Source organism: Gobius niger (assembly GCF_951799975.1).
Source record: "Gobius niger genome assembly, chromosome: 19".
In the NCBI taxonomy this organism is placed as follows: Eukaryota; Metazoa; Chordata; class Actinopteri; order Gobiiformes; family Gobiidae; genus Gobius; species Gobius niger.
The window spans coordinates 11,162,724-11,187,536 of NC_136870.1; the positions used below are offsets into that span (position 1 = coordinate 11,162,724).

Here is a 24,813-nt window from a genome sequence, read left to right on the forward strand (position 1 = left end):
TAAGAAATGTGTAAAACTATTCAATTAACAAAGTGGAACCATTATGTTAAGACAAAAACATTGTTATATACAATCATACATGCCGCACCAGACTAATTAAGCATGGTTAAGGCTTTATATACAGAGTGCAGAGATTTCTTGCACCTCCCACAATAGGATCTCATTTAACGCCACAGTAAAGAGCAGTGTCCCAGTAGGGGAGAAATGACACTTCTGCAGTGAGTCAGAGTGCACAAAGTCTTGGAACCTGCCGCTGTTCGCTCCAATCAGCTTCACCACACGATCTAAAATAGGCACAGATTAAATGTTAAACATTATGGACTGTGTAATACGCTTCTCCAGTAAAAAGAGATTTGGAAAGTTAGCCAACATGTGTGCGTCGTTTATATATTAGTATCTTGGTCAATAAGTTACTGCCATTCTATTATGGGTAAACTGTATAATGAAATAAATGAGATGTAAAAGCTTTACCTTTTGATCCCACAGCAATAAGATGGCTCTTGGATGAAAGGCTGAAACATGTGGCCCAATGGGGTATGGCAATCTTTTTTATCATCTACAGCAGAAGAGCATGGTGAATAAATATAGATGAAATATTTTGAAACGTTGCAAATCAAAAATAGTGAACCTGTTTTGTAGTGAGACTATAAAAAGACAACTCTTTCTCAGCCCCATAACCGGTGTAAACCACGAGACTGGGGTCAGATGGACAAAAGGCAGCCAGGCTCGGCGGTGGACTGCCAGCCTACCATGTATAAAACACAAATTATTAATGACAAACTCAATAACATTAAAAACTTTAATCTACAGCAGAAACTACACACACCCCATTAAAAGCTGGCGCAGGAAATGTCAGCCAGTCTAACAGCTCACATTTATCCTTCATCCAATCAGAGACCCAGACACTGACGCGTCTATCGGCACTCGCAGCCAGCCACAACTCGTTCCCCTCCAGTCCAAACTCTCGACCCTTCAATAAAGATCAAACCAACTTAAGAAACTACAATATATTTATCAGCCCATTGCTTTTTAGGACTTTCTCATTAATTGTATGAATTTATCCACAAACCTGTTTACTTATACTTTGAATGGTGGTAATGCTGGCCCCTTTGTGGTCCCTAATGACACGCAGGGTGATGCCACTTTCGGGGCTGCTGACTATAACAAAACCATTTTTTCCAGCTGAAAGGATCACGTGACCTGTGCAAAGAAGTATGTGCATGCATATTTTTACATGAGACGGTTTGGATTTCAACTGATATTTCCTGTTTATATGCAACTACTTCTAGCATCAAAGCCGTTTAGAGGCAATTTGAGTGTTGAAAATGAGAAAACATACATAAACATTAAAGAAGACAGAGCAGACTGTATTGTAGAGCAGTGGTTCTCAACCTGTTTCCCTTGATGTCCCCCTGCACATGCTGGCGACAGGGTGGAGCCCCTCAGTCTCAAAACACAGCTCCAACAAATGCATCAACACATACAATTATGGCCAATAAGCATTTAAATACAACAGATAAACAGAAACTGAGTGTTTTATGCACCTTTCTAAGCCAGATGTGATTATTTTTACCCATTCATTTGTGTAAATAACATCCTATGACTCTGACCAGACAAAGCCCCCCACAGGTTGAGAACCACTGTTGTTGAGTATATACGATGGGTGTAAGGGTTCGATGTCTAATGTAGCTTTTATAGGTTTAAATTCTGACCTTTGGCAGAGTACTGGATGGCAGTAACCTCCACATTATGCGGATGGAGTTTTATCTCCATTTCAGATAGGGCCAGTCGGAAAACCCTGATTGTGCCATCACCGTATCCTGCAGCCACACATAAACTGTCCTTATGTAAAGATGGGCTCCAACAGACACAGCCACAAGCCTGAAACGTGACACAAAAAGAACCGAAGGGTAATGATCAATAGAGCACATACAGCATACTGCCCGTACTGTAGGGTCTTACCTGGTTTAACACCTGGAACTGAACAAGCAGCTCATTACAGTGCGCGGACCACACTCTCACACTGCCGTCTTCACTGCAGGTGGCAAAATGACTCTCATCAGAGCTAAACGCCACATCGTTCACCTTGAGAGAAACAAAAGACACAGTGTGTCAAAATAAACATTTACATTGCATTTCAACATTATATCTAAATCAAATTATTATATGATAACTTTGTCATTACATGGAATTTCTATTTAATGCCCCAGTGAAAAGGCTTCCTGCTAATGTGTTAACTATAAAGTCATAGCACATAAACAAACTTCTCCAGATAATCAGAAAGACACTCACAGTGTTAAATATTTTTGGGATTTTGAACAAACATTCATAAAATAGTAGTAGTTGTATTGTATTATATTAATTTGGTGAAATGTTACACAGTATTAGGGCTGGCTGGGCGATATATCGATATATTTTTAAATGAGATACGGAATTAGACCATATCATGTATATCGGAATATTCCAAATTCAGATAAGCTATTCAGTTAAAAAAACAATTCTTAAACTGGGCACTTTATTTTGTTATCTGTTTATATATGAATGCTGTCCTTATTTATTTTGTAGGCTATTTTTATTTACATGTGCACCTTACGGACCATTTTTATATAGTGTTTATGTTTATATTTTATAGTGAGTTTTCAATAATACTATTCATTCAAAAACTATTTGGCTTTGACTTTGACTTAACAGTTCATTTCACAGCTCTCACTTTGCGGAAAAAATATTGGGATATATATTGTATATCTTTATTCAACCAAAATATATCGGAATATGAGTTTTGGTCCAAATCGCCCAGCCCTACACAGTAAGTCTTTAAAGTAATATAATTGTACTTTATATTGCACAAGTACCTTAGCCTTGTGTCCACTGACAAGGCGAATACTACTGTTTTCTGACCAGTTGATATACCACAGAGTCCCAGCTGTGGTGCCAACGATCCCCATGTCCATTGCTTTATCAAATGCACTGCTGACTATGGCCCCATCTAACATGATCTCCTTGTCCATCATCACAGCAGTTTCACTATAGAGGCAAGAAGAAAGGAATGTTTAAAGGCTCAAACGCTGTACATGATCTCATTTAGCTTAAAAAGGAACCATTTAAGTACAAGGTGTCATGAGGGACAACATAACTGCATGTGTGGTACATGATGTAAAAGTACATAGACGTTCAAAGTTCTAAACGCTAATGTACTGTGAGAACAGGCACACTGCAGCAGAGTCATAGTTTCAGTCTATTGACGATGCCAGTTCCAAGAGCAAGACAAATATGATTCCAATGAAGCGCGATAAATATATGGTACAAACCTATGTTCCATATTTGAGATTTTTCCAAAGGGCTTTAAGCCACACACAGCTCCGACCTCCCACCGTCGCAGCCAGCGGGAGTTGCTGCCTGTCAACAGATGGTTCCCTTGACACCACAGCACTCCTACATTTAGTAGTCAAATCACATAAAAGACCACAAATGCTCAGAAATAATGATCATAATGATAGTTCTTCCATAACCTGCATGACACATGAATATTTTATACCGATTTCTCCCTCATCAGCCTCCCATGTCATGAAGCAACGTTGTGTGCTTAGGTCCCACACACACACGCGGCCCTTGTTGGTCGCCGTGAAAAGCAATGAGTCCATGTGATAGCTCAGAGCGGTCATCTCCACCTCACCAACCTCCACAGGTGTTTTGACACTCTGGACCTAATGGGATAAACAAGATAATAGTGAAAAAGACATCCACACTGATCGGATAAAGCATTATGATCGCAGATAGGTTTTCATTTCATTTCTCGGGGAAATTTAAAAGGAATTTTACTTATAAACGAGAGCAGGTTTTGGATAGGTGGGACTATTGTCGATCTTCAAAATAAAGCTATAGACTCATATAAATACAAAGACTTCCATTCACTGCTTTAATTTGAGGTCACTTACCTTGAGCTTCACATCTGTGGCGTGTTCATGGATGAGGCAAAAATAAACTCCCAAAGTCCCCACACACGCCAGCTGGCTCGCAGTCGATGGGCTGAAGGAGACATCATGAAGAGGTCCTGACACTTTAACACTGGAGAGTAGCTGAAGGGACCTGCTGCTCCACAGCGCCACCTCCGGGTCACTGAAGTCACCTACGGGGAGTGGGCAAGCCAGACAAAAAATCCAAGTTAGGTATCGCCTCAACAGAAATGTCCAAGGTCTAATAAATGTGCATTGAAAGCTGAATGAGTTTGAGAGATCCAACCCAGTTTGACTAACCAACAGAGAGGAAAAAACGATCGTCCCTGGAGAACGTGAGACACTGAACAGCTCCTTTGTGATGGGAGATGGTTTTGCGACATGTTCCACTCGGGACATCCCAAATACAGATGTGGCTTCCTATTCCGTCTGTCCCACCCGCTCCAGACACTACAGTCTGTGAAGGAGACAGTCGGTATAACTCCTAACATATGAGTGAGCTTAGTTTTGACATTGAGCTGTAATAGTTGTCTAAAAGTATGCAATTAATATTTTACAGCAAAGGAAACTAAAACACCATTCTGAACCACTGAAAAAGCCTAAATAATCCATCTCAGGACCAAAAAGCCTTGAAAGAAAAATACCTGTGCGTCACTTGTTACAGCAAGACAAGAAATCTCCTCGCTGTGTCCCAGAAGATGTTTCTGTGTCCCTGTGTGAAGGTATTCAATCACAACGATACAGCCGGAAGAGTAGACGAATAATCCTAGAGAGAAAATAGAAAGATGTCTCATGATTTCTGTGTTTATACCGTCTCACAGCGAGCCTCTCATACAGTGGAATGTAAGATTGAGGATTTATTGTCCTGGTTTAGACTAAGGCTTGGTTGGTTTGGTCCGACTGAAGTCCTGATTGAAAAACCTTAGATCCAAGGATATGTCAGAACCCTGATGATAATTTAGTTTAATTTTTTAACCCTTATTATTATTAGTTACATTGATCAAAGCTCATTACAAGTTCACCATCGTGTTTGACCTCGCTTGATTGAAGGATCAAGAAACAAATAAAAATCCAGGAATAAAAACCATGAAAATTCAATACAGGTCACATTGATTTTAGGCAGCCAACGGGCTTTTCTGAAAGGGCCGGATCCAAAGAACATTCAACTAGTGTGGTGAAAAATAATAAAACATTTTCTAGCCTTGGTCAGAGCTCCATGCCATGTTGCCCCGCCCATTTCCATTGTAACCAATCACTGCTTTCAACTTCAAAACCTCTTCTCCTGATTGTGGCACAACAGCATTCTGGAGAATAAGCAGAATAATCAAATTAAAATACCCTCAACTCATTTTCATTGCAGCTCTTTACCTGAGCGAACACAGAGTCCTTAAAACGCTGGATAAAGTGCCGGTAACAATCTGGACGCACTGAGTGACTTTTCATTTCTCCTATACAAAAAACATGTGGTGTGAGAAACAACAACAATTTCCCAAATATTCATAGTAATCCATGATACCCACCACTGCTAAAATAACAGGTGAGAGGAGAGACATCTGTTAGTTCTGTGACTTTAAGAAAGGATGGCTTTGTCTGAGTGATTATGTTTGGACTGTTTTTCTGAGAATCCATATCTGGAGGTGGGAGAGAAGTGAGAAAAACATGACAGCTGACTGTATTTCTAAAGATATGGAATACATTTAAGACATTTAAGACACAAATGTACATGTTTAAATCACGGCAAGGGACTGAAGAATAATGTGAACAGGTAAGATTTTAAGTCATTCATACCACCGTGATCCAGTTGCAGAGGAGGCGACGAAGGCAGAGGTGCTGTTTGTCGAGGCATGCTGCTGGACAGCCGACCTCCATGTGCATCTGCTGTTTTAAAGATTACACATAAACATTCAAGTTAAGTGCTCTTTTCATTGCATGGTTCATACAGGCAGCAGCAGTCAGTCATTTTAATGACCAAATACTACATTAGCTCATACAAAAAATTAGGGCATATTTAATTTCTTAAGATTTGCAAACATTTCATCAAGCAGAGGAAAGAGGGGAAATTGTCATATTAAAGCAAATTGGACAAAATGGGAAAGATGTGAGCAAAATGTGGTAAATTTCAGCCAAAACTGCAGCTGAACATGTTTTACACCGTCATTTTGTATTTTCGATAAACTTGTAAAAATTGTTGAGGCATGTCATTTTCCAAAAAATTTAGATTTAATGTCAGTTTGGAATTTAATGCTTTTTAAAAACATTTAAGGCCACGCTTTGGAGACAATACACTTGACTTTTAATGTATTTGAATGCCCCTGTAAACCCTGCATTACCTGGTAGATCTGAGGTTGTGTAGCCACTGCCCAATCTGAGAGGTGAACTGGGAAAGTAGAGCACACAGTGACAGTCTGCTGAAGAGACAATGAAACGACTGTGTAAAATGTAATGTAATACTACGCCAAAGCAAGTACCGATTATCATGTGAAGCATCACTGAGTTGGGCCAGGAAGTTCCAGATGAAAATGGCATCTCCAACAGAAATAACACTGCGCTGGTCTGGGGTGAAGCCCACCTGGCAAATAGGCTGACTGTGGCCAATGAACATCTGAAATTATTTGAAGAGGGGAGTGAGAACTGAACACGTTAGAAAGATTGATGATTTGTTTAAGAATATGTGAGTAGTTTTTAGTTGTGGTTCTAAACAACTGCTAGAAGTGCCTTGGGAGAGAGCTACACTTAATATCATACAGTTTTTGGACTGATGTGTTTTCTCTGAGAAAAAATGTACTGTGAGAAACACGTTTATACGTGGGAGCAAAAAAGTTAGCAGTAAGTATTGTACCTGTGATTTCAGCTGCACATTATAATCCCACACTTTCAGAGAGTTACTTCCTGCAGTGAGAAGAAACCTATTGTTCTCACTAACAGCGAGAGACGAACATTGCTGCTTATGCACCTTCAACACCTATATGTAGAAAGAAACAAAGGAAAAAATCGTTATATTATTTCAGTAAGCCAGCTCCTGTGGATCAAATCATTCACCTCCTAAGGCTATAAGAGCTTTGATTTGCGTTAAGCATGGCAGGTAAAGTGCATACCTCTCGAAGCACGCGGCCTGTTTTAGCGCTAACCCAGAGGATCTTGTTAGCCGACGTGGAGACCAGCAATTGCTGAGTGGAGGCTGAAGCAAAGCAGACCTTCAGTGCCGAGTCTAACCGAGTGCTGTTCACATCCAAAATGCTCACATCGATATGAAGCAACTACAGAAGGACAGAGGTCTGATAAGAGAGTGGTGTGTGGTAAAATGGACAGCTGTTTGAATACAAAATACCTCCTCTAAGGTCCGTGCATCCGCAATAGTTACGATGTACTCCGAGGGTCCGATAAAAGCCAAGCATCGGCTGTCCCGGCTCACAGTCAACGCATCGGGAGAGCGCTCAGAGCCAGGAGCGACCACGTTACCTAGTGGGCACAAATGTCCTCTCTTGAGTTGACTGCATGAATGAACCTCAATTCCATTAACTTCTTTTGTGGCCATTAAAGGTAAACTTTAATTAAAAAATATGATATTCATCTATTGTCAATGTATTCACAATCCTGCAGTAAATCTCCTCTAATTCTGCGCATACTTACACACAACCCTAATAACAGAGTGGTCTTCATCAGCAGCGTCGTACTGTGCCAGAGAGCCCTCAGAACTGGCGCTGTACATGAACTCACCACTTGGAGAGAAAACCAGTCCAATGACTTCACCTTTAAAATGCCTACGTAAGAAGAAACCATTTAATTCAAGGGGATATTTCAGGATTTTTGACATAGGGCCTCATTTCCTAGTTATCAAGTGTGTTGTTGTCGACTTCTGGAGATATATATATTTTTAATTTATGCAGTCCTTATATTTGAAGAGTTTAGTGGTGCTAGGCTAGTGCTAGGCTAGCGCATGTCTATGGTAACTAGTAGCCTGCATTGAAAACCTCTTCAAAATCATGGGGTAGTCCTCCAAACGTTGCCGTATCTGATTTGTAGAAAACTCCTTTGTGAAGTCCACGTGTAGTAATGCCGGCCACGGGTAAACAAACTACTGTAGATCCGGTAACCGAGCAGATCACTCCGCCGCTGCGTAGCTTACAACCAGGAAGCTAATACTACTCAAATATAAGTTATTTTAAATGCAAAATGGTTATATTTCAAAGATTATTCAGTCAACACAGACATTTATATGGGTAGTCTGGTGTTATAAGTGATTTGCCTCAGGTGCACTGTGCTTGGGTCAGGCTGTTTTTAATGCAGGCTACTAGTTACTATAGACATGCACTAGCCTAGCACTAGCCTAGCACCACTAAACTCTTCAAATATAAGAACTGCAAGAATTAAAAAAAATACTTATATCTCCAGAAATCAAAAACACTCTGGATAACTAGGAAATGAGGCCTTATGTCAAAAATCCTGAAATATCCCTTTAATGTAATCAATAGTGTACAGTAATGTGGTAATCATTCACAAAAGCTCCACCCATACATGTGTTCAGCGAGGAGCTTTGCGTCGGTAATGTCAAAGACTCGGATGACGCCGGAGCTGAAGCCACAGGAGAAAGTCTGCTTGGTCGGATGAAAGGCCACAGAACAAGGGCAGTCCTCAGACACAAAATCGTACAGCTAAACATGGAATGAACAAAATGAAAAAGCTGCTTGAGTATTCTGCCTGAGTGAATGTTTGAATGCTGCCATGGTCTACCTGGTGCAGTGAGTCCATATTCCAGATGCGCACGGTGCCGTCAGAAGAGGCGGACGTCAGATGTCTGCGAACACCATCCAGACTGAAGCCTAAAACGGAGCCCGTGTGCGACCTCATTAGCGTGTTGTAATCTCGACTGCGCACATCCAAGTATCCCAGGATCCCACTGGAGGTAGCTGCCAAAACCTGGTGGCTATCTGAAGACACAGACACTAAGCTAACAGGGCCCTCGTGCTCTGAAAAAGGCGAAGACGTACAGAAAGGTAATTGCAAACATCAATCCCCTGGACTTAAGTATAGCTACAGTTTATTTTCCAGCACTGCTTACCAGCTTCCAGGAACACGGAGGAAAAGTCAAGGGGCCAGAGCCGCAGGAAGCCATCTTCTGAACCCGTGGCACAAAACGATGTGGACACACTAATGCTGTTAATGGCTATACCTGGCCCTGTCACACACACACACACACACACACACACGTTAGTCCTGATGCTTTAGCTCAGATAATGGAAGCAACAGGCTCTCAGCCACCTGTTTTGAAGGTCCACTTTTCTCGGTGGTCTCCATGCTGCGTCTGTGCAGGTAGTAATTTTCGCACGTTTTTAATGACAACTCTATTGTAGTCAATCTCAAATATGTAGCCACTCCGACTGCTGGCGTATCTGAGACCAGGGAAAAGGTATGAAAGATAAATCAACAACTGGTACTTTTTTGTTTCAGCATCACATTTATAAGCTCAGGGTTGACACTGCAAGCACAACTTTTATTTCACATGCTCTTCATCATGTCTGAGGAAGGACAAGGTGTATGTTGAAAACAATAAATGAAAGAAAACCAGCCAGACAATGCATCTGTCGCCTACAGCAAGTGTTACAAATATAAATGCCTGAATTACATTTTTCCCCCTGTTTTTGCTTGAAGTATCACGCTTTAAGTAATTCACTCACAGGGTTCGATCATCAATTTGCTGGTGGGAGGAGAGTCCCTCTTCAAAGGCCACATCTGTGAAGTCCTGAGAATGGTATTCACCCAGATTGACAGGACAAGAGCGCAGAGTGCCGTTGCGAATTCGCCAAAGACGCACATTGTCACGGCCGCACGACACCATTCTTAAATCAAACCCCAGGACAAAAACAGAAAAAACAGAAAAAAAAAAAAAACAATAGTCAAGATTGGCATAGGGAGTAATTCTACTTGCTGCAGGAGTCTTTCTACCCTTTGAAGCCAAGGGACTCTACAGGGGACCCTTGACATGGGGCGCAGCTGCCTCACTGTCACTGGTAATTGCCAAAGGTGCCATTTTCTTCTCTTTATGCTAATGTGGCATTCGAGACGTATTCACTTATAAATTATGACCAGCTTCTAATAACACTACATAACGGTGTATAATGAGAGCATAATAGTTGGGTGAAGCGTGTATATAAAAATATCAACCTATTAAGTTTTTACCTACCAGTATTGTTAAATCAAGTCAAAATCAAAGCACAAATAGTGTTGTTTTAGATACAATATTTCGTGAATTATCAACCTGCCTTGTTACATTACAAAGAAAAAAAGCCCTGCTGAAATTATGATAGAAAAAAGGCCATTGATTAAATTATCATGCACAAGTACCGTGTTTCATCGAAGAAGGCCACCTTGATTGCCTGAATGTCCACGTCGGTGTGTGCTTTGGCCAAGACTTTCATAATCCTGTCCTTGTGCACGTTCAGAGCGCTCCACACCACCACCAGCTACAGGGGGTTAAACAGATTAATAGGAAAAACAGAGTCCGCTCCTTTGCATTATGAACTAGTTAGGTTTACAAGACTCTACAGCGCCGACTGAATCTATCAGGATCAATGGGCCGTAAGAAACAATCTTTTAATTCTTGTCTTGAATTGAATTATGACTCACGGTTTTGCAATGACGGTCTTTGCCAACCCCGCACAGAATGCCGCCACTGCATGAGAAGCTACAAAGAAGTCAGGAGCAATTAGAAAATGAACTATTCAGAGCTTATGGTCGAAGTCTGTTTAACTGAATACCTGAGGGAGGACAACGAATGAGCGTGATTCCTTATTGTAGCGAGGCAGTTTCCTGTTTGGTAATCCCATACGTGAATGACACTGTGCTGTCCACTTTGGGCTGAGGCAAGAAGAGTAGTGCTGGCATTGAAATCGAGAGCAGACACCTACAAAGCAAGAGAGGATTGAACATTTTCTGAAATACAATATTGGAACTATTGAAAAAGATCAAACGGCCTTGTCAAAGAAGCACAAGGCAATACTGGAGTATGCTCTTATGAACCTTGTCGGTGTGACCTATGAAGAACCTCTGCTTTTTAGAATTTATATTCATAGACACAATGACAGCATGGCACGGATACACCACTTCATCACCAGATTTGGTCCAAAGTGCCTGAAGATCAAAGGACAGTCATTTCAAATGACAAAAACTCTCTTTGTCATTCTGTTGATACACTAAAACAGTCGTACATGTTTGTTTGTTGCACCTCCAAAACCGATGATACAATTGAGTTGGAGAATGGGGTCAGGAAGCAGCTTCTAATAACAAATAAAAACAGTTGGGTTTATTAATGACCGTTTTAATTGAACCTCCTTTTTAGTTACCTCAGTTTGTTGCTTTTTGCTTTCTTTTGGTAGGGGATGGTTAATTGTAGATATCTGAAACAAAAATCAGAAAAAAAAATAATCAAAAACTCATCTCAACTTTTGTACTCGACAAGCAGGTCAACACGGTGGTCAAAACAAGTCTTTATCATCTTTGTCTTTCAGATAGATTTAAATCAATTTTATCTTTTTCAGACTGAGCATGTCAATCAGTCATCAAGACACACACATTTTACCCCAATCTTTGAGTCTTTGCTTAATACTCTGTAGTTTCATAGTTGTGTGTGTTTTTTCTTACGTATAGTCTAATCATTGTTTAGTTATCTCTCTACTACAGCCATTTCTCCAGGTTTCCAGGTAACAACGGTGGCAGCAGTTGGCCTTGTGCAGACACATGACCAGTGGGAGCTGCTGGACATGCTGCTGACATATCATCGTCATGTTATGCTTGGCAACAGCTGTGCTTATCATTGACATGCACTTACCGGACACAAAAACCCAGGATTCTGGTCAAATCGAAGACGCATGACAGTCAAAGTAAAAAACAGACAAAGTCATGACAACAATGAACTATAGTCCATTATTTGGTGAAATCGTATCAAATGAATGCTTTACCTCCTCGTCACTCCCCTCACTGTGGTTTCTGGGGCTGTCACCCGAGTGCACAAACATGTGGATGCCGTCTCCAGTGTGAGCGCTTGAATTTGACCTGACGAGGTGTGATTCTGGGTGAACGACATCGTCTTCATGTGGATGATCTCTGTGAGGGAGACAGCTCTCCTCCTGATGAGAGGACAGCACACCGAGCTCGGGAATGTCTGTGACCAAGAGAGGTTGACTTCTGGGTTGCTGGGGAGTAAAATCAAATTGATAAAATATCGATAGCTAAACATCATCAAACAGAAAGAGCTCGTGGGGAAAATAAAAGTAGAGAATCTAAACGACATTCGAACAAAAGAAGGTTCTTGTTTTCAGAGAATAAACATTTTCATGGCCCTTAAGGGCTACGTTTTTCTCTTACTGGTTTGGGGGTGGTTATCTGTTGGATGAGAGAACCACGATCCTGAACTGGTTTGCTGACGGAAACACAACGAGGTCTTTCTCCTATGGCAGGGCTTGAGATCATACCTGCAATGGCACAAAAAAGAGAATAATTGCCAAACACTGTTTTAATGGGACTCCCCATTACAGCTACACAAAGATAAGTGAAAGTGCCAGATTTGAGAAAGTACTAGTGCTTATTATAGCCATTCTGTATCCAACAGTTACTCACTAGGCTCTGGGGTTTGATGGTGTGTTTGAATAGAGTCAAAGGGTAGCTTGGTTCCTTCTGACGGAAACCTGTGTTTTTCCCAAAGAAAATTCAAAAGACAGTACTTACATGGATGGAGACAAAAAAGGTTGCATTCATGTGATGTCAGACTCTAAAGAGCAGATGGCAAGGCAAGGCGTACTTATTCATACCGTGCATTTCATTCACACGGCAACTCAATTTATTCTAAAGTGCATGCATAGTACATAGCAGTATATAGCAGGGGGTCGCAAGATCAAATGGATAATATATTTTCTATGTAGTTAAACTGGAAATTAATTGTGGGGGCCTTTTGTGTTAAGAGGGCATGCACGTGATGTCATAGCATTGCAACAGTGTAAGTACAGTACAATTACTGTATGTATGTGCATACAAGCCTACAACATAGCAGAATTACATTGATGAGTGATATTCCCAAAGGTACCTTATGTAGTCATAAAGGTCATGCCAGGAACTTCCTCTGGCTACAGGAAATGCCATATCCCTGGGAACAGGACCTGTGCCCCGAGAGGACGATAACCCCATGAGCCTGGCTTCACTGAAAGACACACCTTTAGACACACACATCAGTCAAGATTCATTACAGCACAATTCAAATATATTAGACATGATGCAAAACACATGAAATCAAAGGAAATGAAAACAGACTCTCACCGGCATTAAATAGAAGGTCACTGGTGAATGTGTTTTTCACTGCCATGTTTGCACAAAGTTTAATGGCCTTGAGGTGACTGTAGCAGCGGCTGAGATATATAGAAAGTATGGATTGCAGGTCCAGCATGAGACAAGTCCAACGCACTGTGGACGGCGCAGGACCGATCAAGCCTCAAAGAACAAGAAATAGATTCAAAATCATTCACCCAGCATTTGTTGTTATGGAGTACGTTTTTAGTATTACCATGTCTGGCGGCTTTAGCGGTGTTTTCATATACAGAATCCTTGGCTGCTCCACAGAGGAACGGAAACTGAAGCCACGTAGCCGTTGACTTGAACTCTTTGAACATGTTTGAAAATGTAATCCGCACAACCTGGCCCTCCTACAGGAAAGAATATTCACGTTCAAATGATGTGCAACACAATGAATGATACACCTTCAAGCTAATTTAAATAAAGAAAAAAGAAGGTCTGCCCTTATATCTGTGCATAGATGCTTTACAATATTTTTTTTCTTCTTTTCAGCCAGCAAAAGTTTATCTTGCAACTTTTCAATGCACTACTTCTAATAAAGGCAACCAAAGGAAGGTAGATACCTCTGCAGCAACATCTATGTGAACCACAAAATACTTCGATGGGGTAGGTCGAAAAAGCAAGTATAAGTATTTTCCAGTTAACCCCAGACTCTGGCTACTGCTTTTGGGTAAAAGGATGTAGCTGTTAGCAGGAATAGGACCCTTGATCCTGAAGACTGGGCATCTCAGAGTTTTATCCTGAGATGAAAGAAAATAAATCAATATACATCTTAAATACATTTGAAACACACTTAAAACAGCTGATTTCTACCATGGATGTGGTGACTTCACCCTCTTTCGTAGCTTTCTTCCACTCTTCAACTTTAAAATGTTTAAAAATGTTGACATAAGGATGCTGCCAACCTGCAAAGCAAAACATGAGGAAGATCTCAATAACCAGCGTTTTTCATTTATTGTCAAATCAATGTTTATAAGGAAACCTTACCTTTGGACGCCATTGTGAGTGGATGGGAATATCCACCTGTTGATGTCCCAGACTTCAGAGGTGATAGCGCTGCTGTACTACTGTTAGCTAGCATGCATTGCGCATGTAATAAGACATTATCGCGCTTCCATCACACTGATTCATGGTAGATATATGAAGAATGATATCCTGACTTCAACTACCCCCAAACAACCATAAATGGCACTTTGACAAGACCAATCCCATTCACAACAATACAAATCCCTCTTCCCGCTTCAGCCACCGCCGTTGTCACGACAGCACTGACGCTCGTAGTTTGGGTGGGTGGCTCTTTCGCAAGGGTTGCTGGGTAATGGAGTTCCTACCAGATATATCTGACAAAGCCAAAAATATGTGTGATGTTACTTGAAAATGATTCACTCAGGTTGGTCCAAGTAAAAAGCGGTGACCCAAATAATTACTCAAGTAAAATTAAAAGTACTTAGGTAAAGTACTTGCAACATCAATGGTACGACAAAACATAACACAGTGAACATTTTCATAGATTTGATTTCTCTTTATTTTTGAAACATGCTAATCTTTGTTTCAGATTGCACAAGTCTATCAAAGAAAATTTCTAATTTGTGAACATCTTGACTGCCCATGGCAATAAAAATGACAGTTAAAAAGCTATTATTTGATAATATAGGCCAAATTAAGAAAATTATTTGATAACTCATCTAGGATAGACAACTCATGTGCACCTGAGAACTTACACAGAAAAAATCATTTTAAGTTGAATACATTAGGATTAGTTGCCCTTTTTGACCCATATGCCACTGGGGCATCCTGTAGAGATGTGGACAGCTGCAGAGCAGCACCCAAATATCCCTGATCTCCAGATTTAGAGGTCTCATGGTGAGAATCACCTGGCTGGAGGATTAACCGTCATGCACTATGCATAGCAGTTTTGGGTTGATGTGGGAACCTGGAGCACCCAGATTCATGCATGGAGAGAACATGCAAACTCCACACAGAAAGGCCTACATTTTCGAGTTATCAAACCCAGGACCTTCTTGCTGTGAGGTTGACCCAAACTTTTTCATCCATGTTGTTATTTGTTCTGAGCCGATATGTACTACAGTCTGTGTGGTAACACTTTGTTTTAAACTACCCTTTATACATTGTACCGACCAAATTTAGTACAATGTAACACGCTATGTTACAATCTGTAATAACTTTTACATATGTGGTACATGCAATGAAATATTGTCTATTAGTAGTAACGCTTAGGATAAGGGTCTTTGGTCTTGTTACATTATGTGCCTCCAAACACATTATGTACCACATAGGTACAAGTTATCACAGATTGTTACGTAGCACATGGTATTGTACAAAATTTGTCAGGTACAATGTAGCAAAAGGAGTGTGTATAGTGTGTTTCACCAAATTCTGTCTTGAGACATGAGTAAATCTTTGATTTTCATCTCTTCGTCTTCTCTTCATCTCTGAGTGCATCATCACAGTCCTAAGATCATAGATGCCAATAGCCAGCCACTGTCCCACCACTTCGAGCTTCTTTCAATACGGCAGAGATACAGACTTCCTTGTGCCAAGAAATATGTGTACATGAATTCCTTTGTGCCCTTCATTATAAAATGAACTGATTTTATAATGAACTTCAATGTATTATATATTTATTATATTTGCTGGGCAAATGTACTTGAATGAATGTGTGAGCAAGCCAAAGGCCATCATTGTGCATGGTCGACAAGCTTCTATTCTATTCTTTGGCCATTGACATTGACTGGCAGTTCTAATACCAATAAATTATAGCCCTTGTTCCATCTTATTTTCATGTGGTCAGGCCTTTAATTTATGAAATAAATGACAACCTTTGATCAGGATATTTTCATTAAAATGTGTCTTTAATGTATAAAATTAGCTTACTTGAACACATATTCACATCATTGGAACAATTGGCACAGTAGCTTATTGACAACATAATTATAAACTTGAATACACATAGTACGTTACAATGAAATGGCTCCATGTATTCACCCTACATCTGAATTTACAATATGAGGCAGTTCCTCCACAGGGTCCCGGAGGTGTATGAGAAAGGCTACCTGCATAGCCACCGGTTGCTCTATGTTAGTCTGAAGTTCAGCATTGTGATCTATACTGTCAGTTTTCACTGAGCCTGATGCACAATTTTGCAGAGAAGTGTGTAGTTGTGGGGTGAGTGGCTGACTCTGACACCTTAATGACTGTAAACTGTCTGGAGTTGGTGACCTTTCAGGCAGTGAGAACCTGTTGCCTTCAGGCACCGTGGCAATAGAAAATGTTTCTACTCGAGAGTCAGCCACTGCTAGTCACTGTCGACAGCACACCACTGGAGCCTCTGCTCTCCAACTCTGTAGCTTTCTCTTCAACTCTGCTTGTACCTGTGCGACGGGGAGAAGTCACTTTCAGATTTCTTGGCTGCTTATCTTGTGACCATTTTATGCCTTGCCACACAAACTAAGCCACAGTGCTCAAACTATAACTGGTTAAGGGGCAAATTGAAAATTTCAAATGTATTTTTTTTTATATCAAATCTTGTAATTATCAATTTATTTCTACTGCAGTGAGTAATTTAATGAAAGATACAAACCTCTTTATTAGCATAACAGTACAACACAGCCACAATGAATCCCTATGAAGAAACAAGAGAGGAAATTACTTGCAATATGTTTTGTATGGATCAATTATGGCATTATTTGAGTTTACCTGAAATGAATTGAGAAAAAGTGTAAAGAAGAGCTTAATGTAGCGCAGCACTCCTGTTGTCTGCTCATCGGTGGCAAAGATGAATATCAGTTCATGGATACCAAACAGAGGGATCAGGGTGAGCGTTGCCTTGGCCAGCCTGACAGGACAAATATGAAAAAACATAATTTACCATCTCTAAAAAGAGGGAAACAAGACCACTTCATTTTGACCCACCTCAGCTTATAACAAGGATAGCCTCTTTGACTGCTGGCTCTGAGCTTTGAAAAAATGACTTTGATGACTTTCAGAAAAATGATGAAGTTAATCTGTTGGGAAACAAAACGGTAGAGGTTGATAAAGAAATAATTACAACGAAAAAAACTTTTAAGGAGGCCATGAATGAAGACTAGTCAAAGTGAAATTGTAAAAGCAGCCCTTAGAGAGTATAGGCGCGAACATATCAGCTTACCAGTGAAGCAAAAAGAATAGGAAATCGAATTATCCACCAATAGTTCATGTTATCATTAAATGCCCAACACCTATTGGAAAACAGCATGTTATTTTTGATTTTACAATGTTGGTCCCTGCAGTCCGTGTACGATCTAATATTATGTAAATTACTCTTTGTTTTCTTTTAATAGCTTCATCACACTCCAAGGAATCACAAACAGCAGCGGGGTTCCTGAAAAAAAAAGAATTGAACTCAGTACATTGCATTCTCGATTATGACCTGTACAGGAAATAGCAAAAGCTGAAAAGAACATTGTAAAAGGAAATGGCAGGGTTTGGACTTACCCCATCCCAAACAGATGTAGTGGTAATATTTGTTATTATCACTAAATACTGAGGTGATGAGCACTGAATATAAGTATAGAGCCTCTCCAAAGAACCAGTGGTAATTGGCTAACACGCAGTACTGCATCATGACCTGGGCAATCCTGCAGCCGATAGCAGCCTATGAGAAATAGAGAGAATCATGTTCAGGAGGTGTCGAATATGCAGAATAATTATGTTTGTCAGCCATCAATTCTGCCATGAAATCAGGAAAGGATCCGCCCCCGTGGTAAATGAGCCATGATTGCTGACATTGCTCTAACACGAGGACAATAAGATATCAAAAAACACCAAAAAACAGAGCTGACTCCAAATAAGGATGTAAACCAAAGCACTGTCCAGTATCATTTATCATTTATTTTTCTATGTTATACTGTATTTGCCATAAAAGTTAGAAAAAGTTATTTTGTAAGGATAAAAAGAGTCGCACACTCGAACTACCATGTTACTACCATCTGTTTCTACCATCTGGCTCTTGGAGTTATTCAGTCTAATTCACATGATGCGTTATTTTCTTCCTGGCAACACTAAAGACTACTTACCCGATGGCTCAACATTTCACTAACGTCTGACTGCTTCACAATTTCTCGTCCCCAGTGTCTCTCCACCATCTTGTCTTTGACTATGATAGACACACCTCTCAGGATGAAGGACATGAAAAGGTTGGCGTGGATATAGTTCCTTGTGCAGTGCAGTTTTCTGTCAAAAATCATAACCTTTACTTTGTAACCCAATTACAAATACAGCATAAACTGCAATATGCACAGTCGGTCTGTTACCTAAAGCTTAAAAGGATAATAAGTGCCAAGGTAAGCGTGAAAAGCGATAATGAATGTCCAATTGTGTACACCTTCCTGAAGTTCAGCATGAGTTGATTGACCCACAACTGTAAAAGAAAAGAAAAGATAGTTTGGCAAAGTAAAGTAAAAAATAAATAAAGTAGTTCGTCCTGAACAAAAATCTAAATACAAAATGTGGTAATAACAAAGAAACCTATATGTCTGTTAATGACGCAAAAGAAGCATAGCAAGTAAATCTGTGCAATGAGATAGAGTAAGTTTTTTGTTTTAGAACAAAAATGGCCATGGGCCAGGACAGACTGTCCTGCCTACTTACGATGCTAGGTCTGGATCTGCAAGATCTCACAGTGTACACAAAAAGTCACATAAAGTTACACTACAGTCAGCGCTTAGAAACACAAGATTGGGCCCTGCGTCTCTATAAATCAAGAACTGTGCATGAGTGTGGTCATGTGTTGATATACTGGCTGCAGGTAGTGAGAAAGGAGAAAAGGAGATTTGTCAGCGGCAGGTCATGTTAGGGACCCTACCTCTTGAGCAGTAACCTCTATTTCCTCCTCACACTGGCTCTTGTCTCTCCACACAACTCCATTGTCATCTCTCTCCCAGAAGCTATTAGAGTCACAGCGCCGACGCACAACTCCTTGGGACACTGCAGGGGGGCAAAGACATTTACTTGGATCAGACCACAAGATAGAAACTATAAATAGACAAGGCTCCTAATGAGAAAAGGCACGGAGGCCATACAAACATTAGAAATACAGCTTCAGTACCTGCACCAGAAGGCAAATAAGAAGACAACTTTATAGTAGGAAACACAAAACTTCAACCCACTGTAGTGGGTAGCAAAAGGAAAGAGGTGTACGAACAAACAGAAGGTCATAAATAAATAAATTCAGATTAATACACTTATTTCTCTATCCAAAGGCAGGGGAAAGAAAAGTAGTGACAGACAGCACTTCACAATAGATGGAACAAAATATGACTACAGGTTGAAGTTAATTAAATTCTGTATGCACATTATTATATCGATGTCTCGAATTCATTAAAACAACAATCATTTTTTTGCTCACACCTTTAAACCTTTGGTAAAAACTCCTCCCAAAACAATCTCTCTTTGCCTTTAGTAATACGCTGCTGAAAAACACCATATTAAAGTTGCATAAAGTCAAATGAAAAAGGGTATGAGATCAAGTTACAATCTGATTCCAACTTGGAATAGGCTCGGGGAGTCTCTAGAAATGTCATGATGCTGAAATTGATCGGAAAACAATCGAAACAGACTGAGGCTATGAATACTGAAAAACTGATTAGAGATCCAATATTCTGCAGGCTTATGATCCATATGCGGTACAATTTGTGTCCTGCAGTACCTTTGTTAAACCAAGGAAGGTAGAATGGACAGGAGATGTTGACCATGGTATCAGAGGGTGTGTCTGGCCAGCAGGCATACCCATCAAACGTCCTGTTGCAGAATAAGCCCCCTTGACAAAACAAACAGATGTAATGCACACCATTCATGATATCGTCACAGTCTCCCATATGACATTCAAGAAATGTACCTTGAGCAACCTCTTCGCTCTCGATCATTTTGACACAGTCATCTTTATACTGGAGCCACTTCTGGTACGTCGCCTCCAGGACTTTACCATTGGCTATTTCAAACTGGAGAGAATAAAGGAAGGTTTACAAAAACACACAACAGTCGATTCAACATCAATTCAAATACATTTTCGGATAATGTAAGACCGCCAGCATAGAGTACTTAATGGCAACAAAAAAGTGGACAGCATCTTGAGATAAGATGAAAATAAAAAGCTATATTATAACAATTTGAGCACGGCACTTGGCCATAAAGGTAGCATAAAAAGGGAACATTTTTGTTGAGGATGAATGTTTGTTTCTGTGGACATCACTGGGTGGATCAGGATCAATGTTCTCAAACCAGAATTACTGCAATCGTCTGCCTTTCCAAAAATGTTTCCCCCCCCCCCCCCCCCCCCCCACGTTATCTTACTGTATGTTTTTCCTGTTCAATAGCTAAGTTGACTGACCTTTGAAAGCTGTAGGAACAGCACACAGAGATAGGCTGTTATATCCTGAGTAATCTCCATCATCATCCAACACGTGTTCAAATCTTCCTCCTGCAAAAGATGAATATACAGTATTTCCCTCCTGATTACGCTTCAGTTAGGTCTAAGAACTTCAATACACTCAGTTATAAAGCTGAAATTATTGGGTGATGCCACTGTATCAAATTTGTTTGGGTGTAACTGCGTAATTGCAAGTAGACTATCTTTCAAAGAACAACAATAACAGTCCTCCAAAAGGTTTCACATTAGAGAGACGTACCCTATCAATCCTTATAATTTCCCACACAGAACATTATGTAGAGCTTTTCAAAGATATCTTGCCTTTTTTCTGATTCTGATCAGTCGAGCACATCGGTTATTTAACACCCATGGCTTATTTCCTTAGGATTTGACAAAAATGTTTTATGTGTGCGTTTGTAAATGTATAGCCCAGAGTTTTCCCAATTATACCAATATCACATAAAATGATAGTATGTCAATAATCCAAGCAGCCACCTTGAGGAGCATTTCAGGTCCTAGCCTAATCTACAGGGCTCTGTCTCTGGAGACTTGCAGTCAAACACTAATTTAAATCAGGCCTACAGCCTATACACTTGATGGATGGCATTTTGCTTATAGCTTCTGGCAAAATAAAGGGAAGAGAGAAAGCCTGTACGAGTTGAGGGCGAACGATAAGGAAGAATTGCCACATACTATGGATGTTGATTGGCAGCAGAAGTTAGCCACACAACATACAGACATTTAATAAGACTTAAATTCTACAGATAACTTAAAATGTATAATATGCTCTCCATGAGATGGTGGAAAATTCTCATGGGCAGCATGAATAGGGTGGTGCAAAACCAACCAAACCAGCTTTAAAAAATTCAAAATGGTGGGATGAGCTTTTTTCAGGTTTAGACAAGGTTTACTTCTATTTTAGACAAACACAATTTAGTCCAAAGTGGGTGTAGACTATTTTAGGCCCTTAATTGACCCGGTTTAGTCCTGATTTGATCTTGAAAGGTCAGGTGCTCCCTAAGATTTACAAAAGAGGGGCAACTGAAGAAACTACACCTTCTTATGAAGAGCTTCAGAAAAACCTGGAACTGAATTAGTTACAAAGAAAACTAAACTAAAGTTAGTTTCAATCAAACAAGAAGGAATTCTCAAATTTGCTGCGCAAGGTCCACAGTAATCCACTAGAAAGTCAATGTAAATAAATAACCTATACCAAAAACCTATGAATTGTTTTAATGAAAAGCCAGGGGCCGGAGGGTGTCCGGTTTGGGAGCCTCAGGATCTCATCTCTGCTGTTTGCGGACGATGTTGTTCTGATGGCTTCAACGAACCAGGACCTTCAGCGCGCTCTGGGGCGGTTTGCAGCCGAGTGTGTAGCGGCCGGGATGAGGATCAGCACCTCCAAATCCGAGGCCATGGTTCTCCACCGGAAAAAGGTGGCTTCCCCTCTTCAGGTCGGTGGGGAGTCCTTGCCTCAAGTGGAGGAGTTCAAGTATCTCGGGGTCTTGTTCACGAGTGAGGGACGGATGGAGCGTGAGATCGATAGACGGATCGGTGCGGCGTCAGTGATGCGGTCGCTGTATCGGTCTGTCGTGGTGAAGAGGGAGCTGAGTCGAGGCAAAGCTCTCGATTTACCGATCGATCTACGTTCCCACCCTCACCTATGGTCATGAGATTTGGGTCATGACCGAAAGGACAAGATCGCGAATACAAGCGGCCGAAATGAGTTTCCTTCGCAGGGTGGCTGGGCGCACCCTCCGAGATCGGGTGAGGAGCTCAGTTACCCGGGAGGAGCTCGGAGTAGAGTCGCTGCTCCTTCACGTCGAAAGGAGCCAGCTGAGGTGGCTCGGGCATCTGTTTCGGATGCCTCCTGGTCGCCTCCCGCGGGAGGTGTTCCAGGCATGTCCTAGTGGGACAAGGCCTCGTGGAAGACCCAGGACACGGTGGTGGGACTATGTCTCCGAGCTGGCCTGGTGTCGCCTCGGGGTCCCCCCAGAACAGCTGGAGGAGGTGTGTGTGGACCGGGAAGTTTGGGCATCTCTGCTGAGACTGCTTCCCCCGCGACCCAGCCCCGGATAAAGCGGAAGAAAATGGATGGATGGATGGATGGATGGAAAATAAACAAATAGCCAAAACAAACAAACACACACACAAACAAACAAACAAACAAACAAACAAATAACTAAATAACTAAATAAATAAATAAAAACAAAGAAATAAAAACAAAGAAATAAAAACAAATAAATAAATAAATAAATAAATAAATAACAATAAATAAATAAATAAATAACAATAAATAAATAAATAAATAACAATAAATAAATAAATAAATAAATAAATAAATAAATAAATAGGCTACATCACTTATCGGAAATTTATTTGTGAACATTCAAAGAGCGCGAGCGAGTTGGGCACACAGCCAGCATATTCTCCTCTGTTTATTCTGCAGTGGATTACCATGTCTACTACTTTCTTCAAATATAAAGAGAAAGAAGTTAATATGGCTGGCCAGGATTAGGCTACACATCATCGTAAAACCATTATTCTCTGAGATTTTTTTTTAAATAACAGTTCATAAAATAATCTCCATAAATCAACACTCAAAACAACAGTCAAATGGCAAGCAGAGCACAAACAATCTACGCATGCGATATAAAAATGCCAAGTTTACAACGTCTTCAAAATGATTGTCATCAGTCATCCATGAGGTCAACAAGGCCTATATTCTTCATTTATGGTAAAATAATATCAAAATGTATCGGGTACTCACCTGTGGACGCTGTTGCTCCTGACTGCTTCTGAAAACAATTTGTCCTCACAGTCACTTTATATTGACTACAAAGGCACGGAAAACATGTGTATTGGCAGGAATTACGATTTCTAATAGCCACTAAAACCTTCAAGGAATGAGTTGGAAAACTGCAAATCCAAAAGCAGAAACAAGCCCCCACGCGTCTGTGGTCCGACTCGCATGAGTCTGCTTCAGAAATGACAAGTTCAGATACACGGAAATGTGTAGGTTATCATTTCCATGGAGACAGAGGCGGTCCTTCTTTGCGCCAATTTAATGAGGATATTATTTAATATGTACCTTAGTTGGACACTTCTCTTATTTACATCGGTTATTAGGATAGTCTGTTTGCTCCCCACGTGCATTTAAAGGCTGTTTTGTATTTTTGCGTAATTCAGTTATCCACTTCTTTATCAGGCCTACATCTATTTGTGTTCAACAACTTGTAACAGGCACTTGTCACTGTTATTAATTACTATGTCGTTGTGGTATAACGCCACAAGGGGGCGCCTCTTTAATTTCCCATGGTCAAGGACACTCTTTGGCCGTGTGCTCTGGTAGACCAATGCTGGCAAACTTATTTTACATGCAAAATAAATAAGTGTCTTGTGGAAAGCTTCAAAAAGGAGCTTCAAAGCTCCTTTCGCTCTCCAGCCACACACGTCCATGGCTGGATCCCTCCGCCAGTAGGGTTAGGGTTAGGACAGTAGGCTTATACGTTCATGCTCTAATGGTGTTGCGATGGAAATTTCAGATATTCTGCTGGTGCTTGGATGTAGGCTACAGACGACTGCAGGAAACTGTTAAAGCAAAGTTAATCCACTCTTTGCACATGATCCCTGGAGGTATAGGCTTATCAAAAATGAATTCCTTGGCTGGTGGAGCAACGGCTCTACTGCAAGCTCATCTTGTGTGAAAGCATAATGTCTAGCCTATATACCTGTCTAAGAAAAATGCTGTTTGGGGGGGAAAGCATAGAATGAGGCCATATACCTTTAGGCTTTGATATAAACATCTTCGATTTTTGTCCATCCCACTCAAAAGGTCCCCAATGTAGAGCAATGACATTTTTCAATACTAAATAAAAGTTCTTGCATCATCATCTGTCCTCTGCAGTTGACTCAAAAACCTTTGACGGGAATGGACAATTCCTACACGACTGAAACCTTATGCAGACATTTTTCTATTACTACTACTACTACAACTACTACTACTACTACTACTACTACTACTACTACTACTACTACTACTACTACTTCTAAATATTGCCATTTAGTTATGGTTTATTGAAGGCATGGTGGGAT

General features: G+C 40.6%; 2 protein-coding genes across 2 annotated transcripts; both read right to left on the bottom strand.

Annotated features, from left to right (window-relative positions):
• Positions 1 to 60: 60 nt before the first annotated feature.
• wdr90 (WD repeat domain 90) lies at positions 61 to 14,550 on the bottom strand. Its single transcript, XM_079578071.1, has 43 exons — positions 14,280 to 14,550; positions 14,106 to 14,197; positions 13,856 to 14,032; positions 13,504 to 13,642; positions 13,260 to 13,430; positions 13,030 to 13,156; positions 12,567 to 12,634; positions 12,315 to 12,421; positions 11,909 to 12,142; positions 11,294 to 11,347; positions 11,159 to 11,227; positions 10,971 to 11,081; positions 10,709 to 10,854; positions 10,578 to 10,635; positions 10,296 to 10,414; positions 9,629 to 9,790; positions 9,213 to 9,343; positions 9,013 to 9,129; positions 8,685 to 8,920; positions 8,469 to 8,605; positions 7,584 to 7,714; positions 7,282 to 7,412; positions 7,049 to 7,210; positions 6,793 to 6,915; positions 6,422 to 6,555; positions 6,284 to 6,330; positions 5,742 to 5,828; positions 5,474 to 5,584; positions 5,322 to 5,401; positions 5,155 to 5,257; positions 4,598 to 4,719; positions 4,254 to 4,410; positions 3,936 to 4,126; positions 3,536 to 3,704; positions 3,309 to 3,432; positions 2,853 to 3,024; positions 1,963 to 2,085; positions 1,713 to 1,881; positions 1,070 to 1,200; positions 827 to 970; positions 629 to 745; positions 472 to 556; positions 61 to 284 (listed from the first exon to the last, which is right to left on the bottom strand). Exons 1-43 carry the CDS (start codon positions 14,290 to 14,292, stop codon positions 115 to 117), a joined length of 5,451 nt encoding a protein of 1,816 aa, XP_079434197.1. The 5' UTR covers positions 14,293 to 14,550; the 3' UTR covers positions 61 to 114.
• Positions 14,551 to 16,289: 1,739 nt separating this feature from the next.
• LOC306978857 (glucagon receptor-like) lies at positions 16,290 to 23,687 on the bottom strand. Its single transcript, XM_079577545.1, has 14 exons — positions 23,489 to 23,687; positions 20,680 to 20,769; positions 20,188 to 20,290; positions 19,999 to 20,109; positions 19,156 to 19,277; positions 18,605 to 18,711; positions 18,368 to 18,524; positions 17,787 to 17,946; positions 17,613 to 17,673; positions 17,461 to 17,530; positions 17,226 to 17,317; positions 17,010 to 17,148; positions 16,894 to 16,935; positions 16,290 to 16,684 (listed from the first exon to the last, which is right to left on the bottom strand). Exons 2-14 carry the CDS (start codon positions 20,743 to 20,745, stop codon positions 16,613 to 16,615), a joined length of 1,302 nt encoding a protein of 433 aa, XP_079433671.1. The 5' UTR covers positions 20,746 to 20,769; positions 23,489 to 23,687; the 3' UTR covers positions 16,290 to 16,612.
• Positions 23,688 to 24,813: the final 1,126 nt, after the last annotated feature.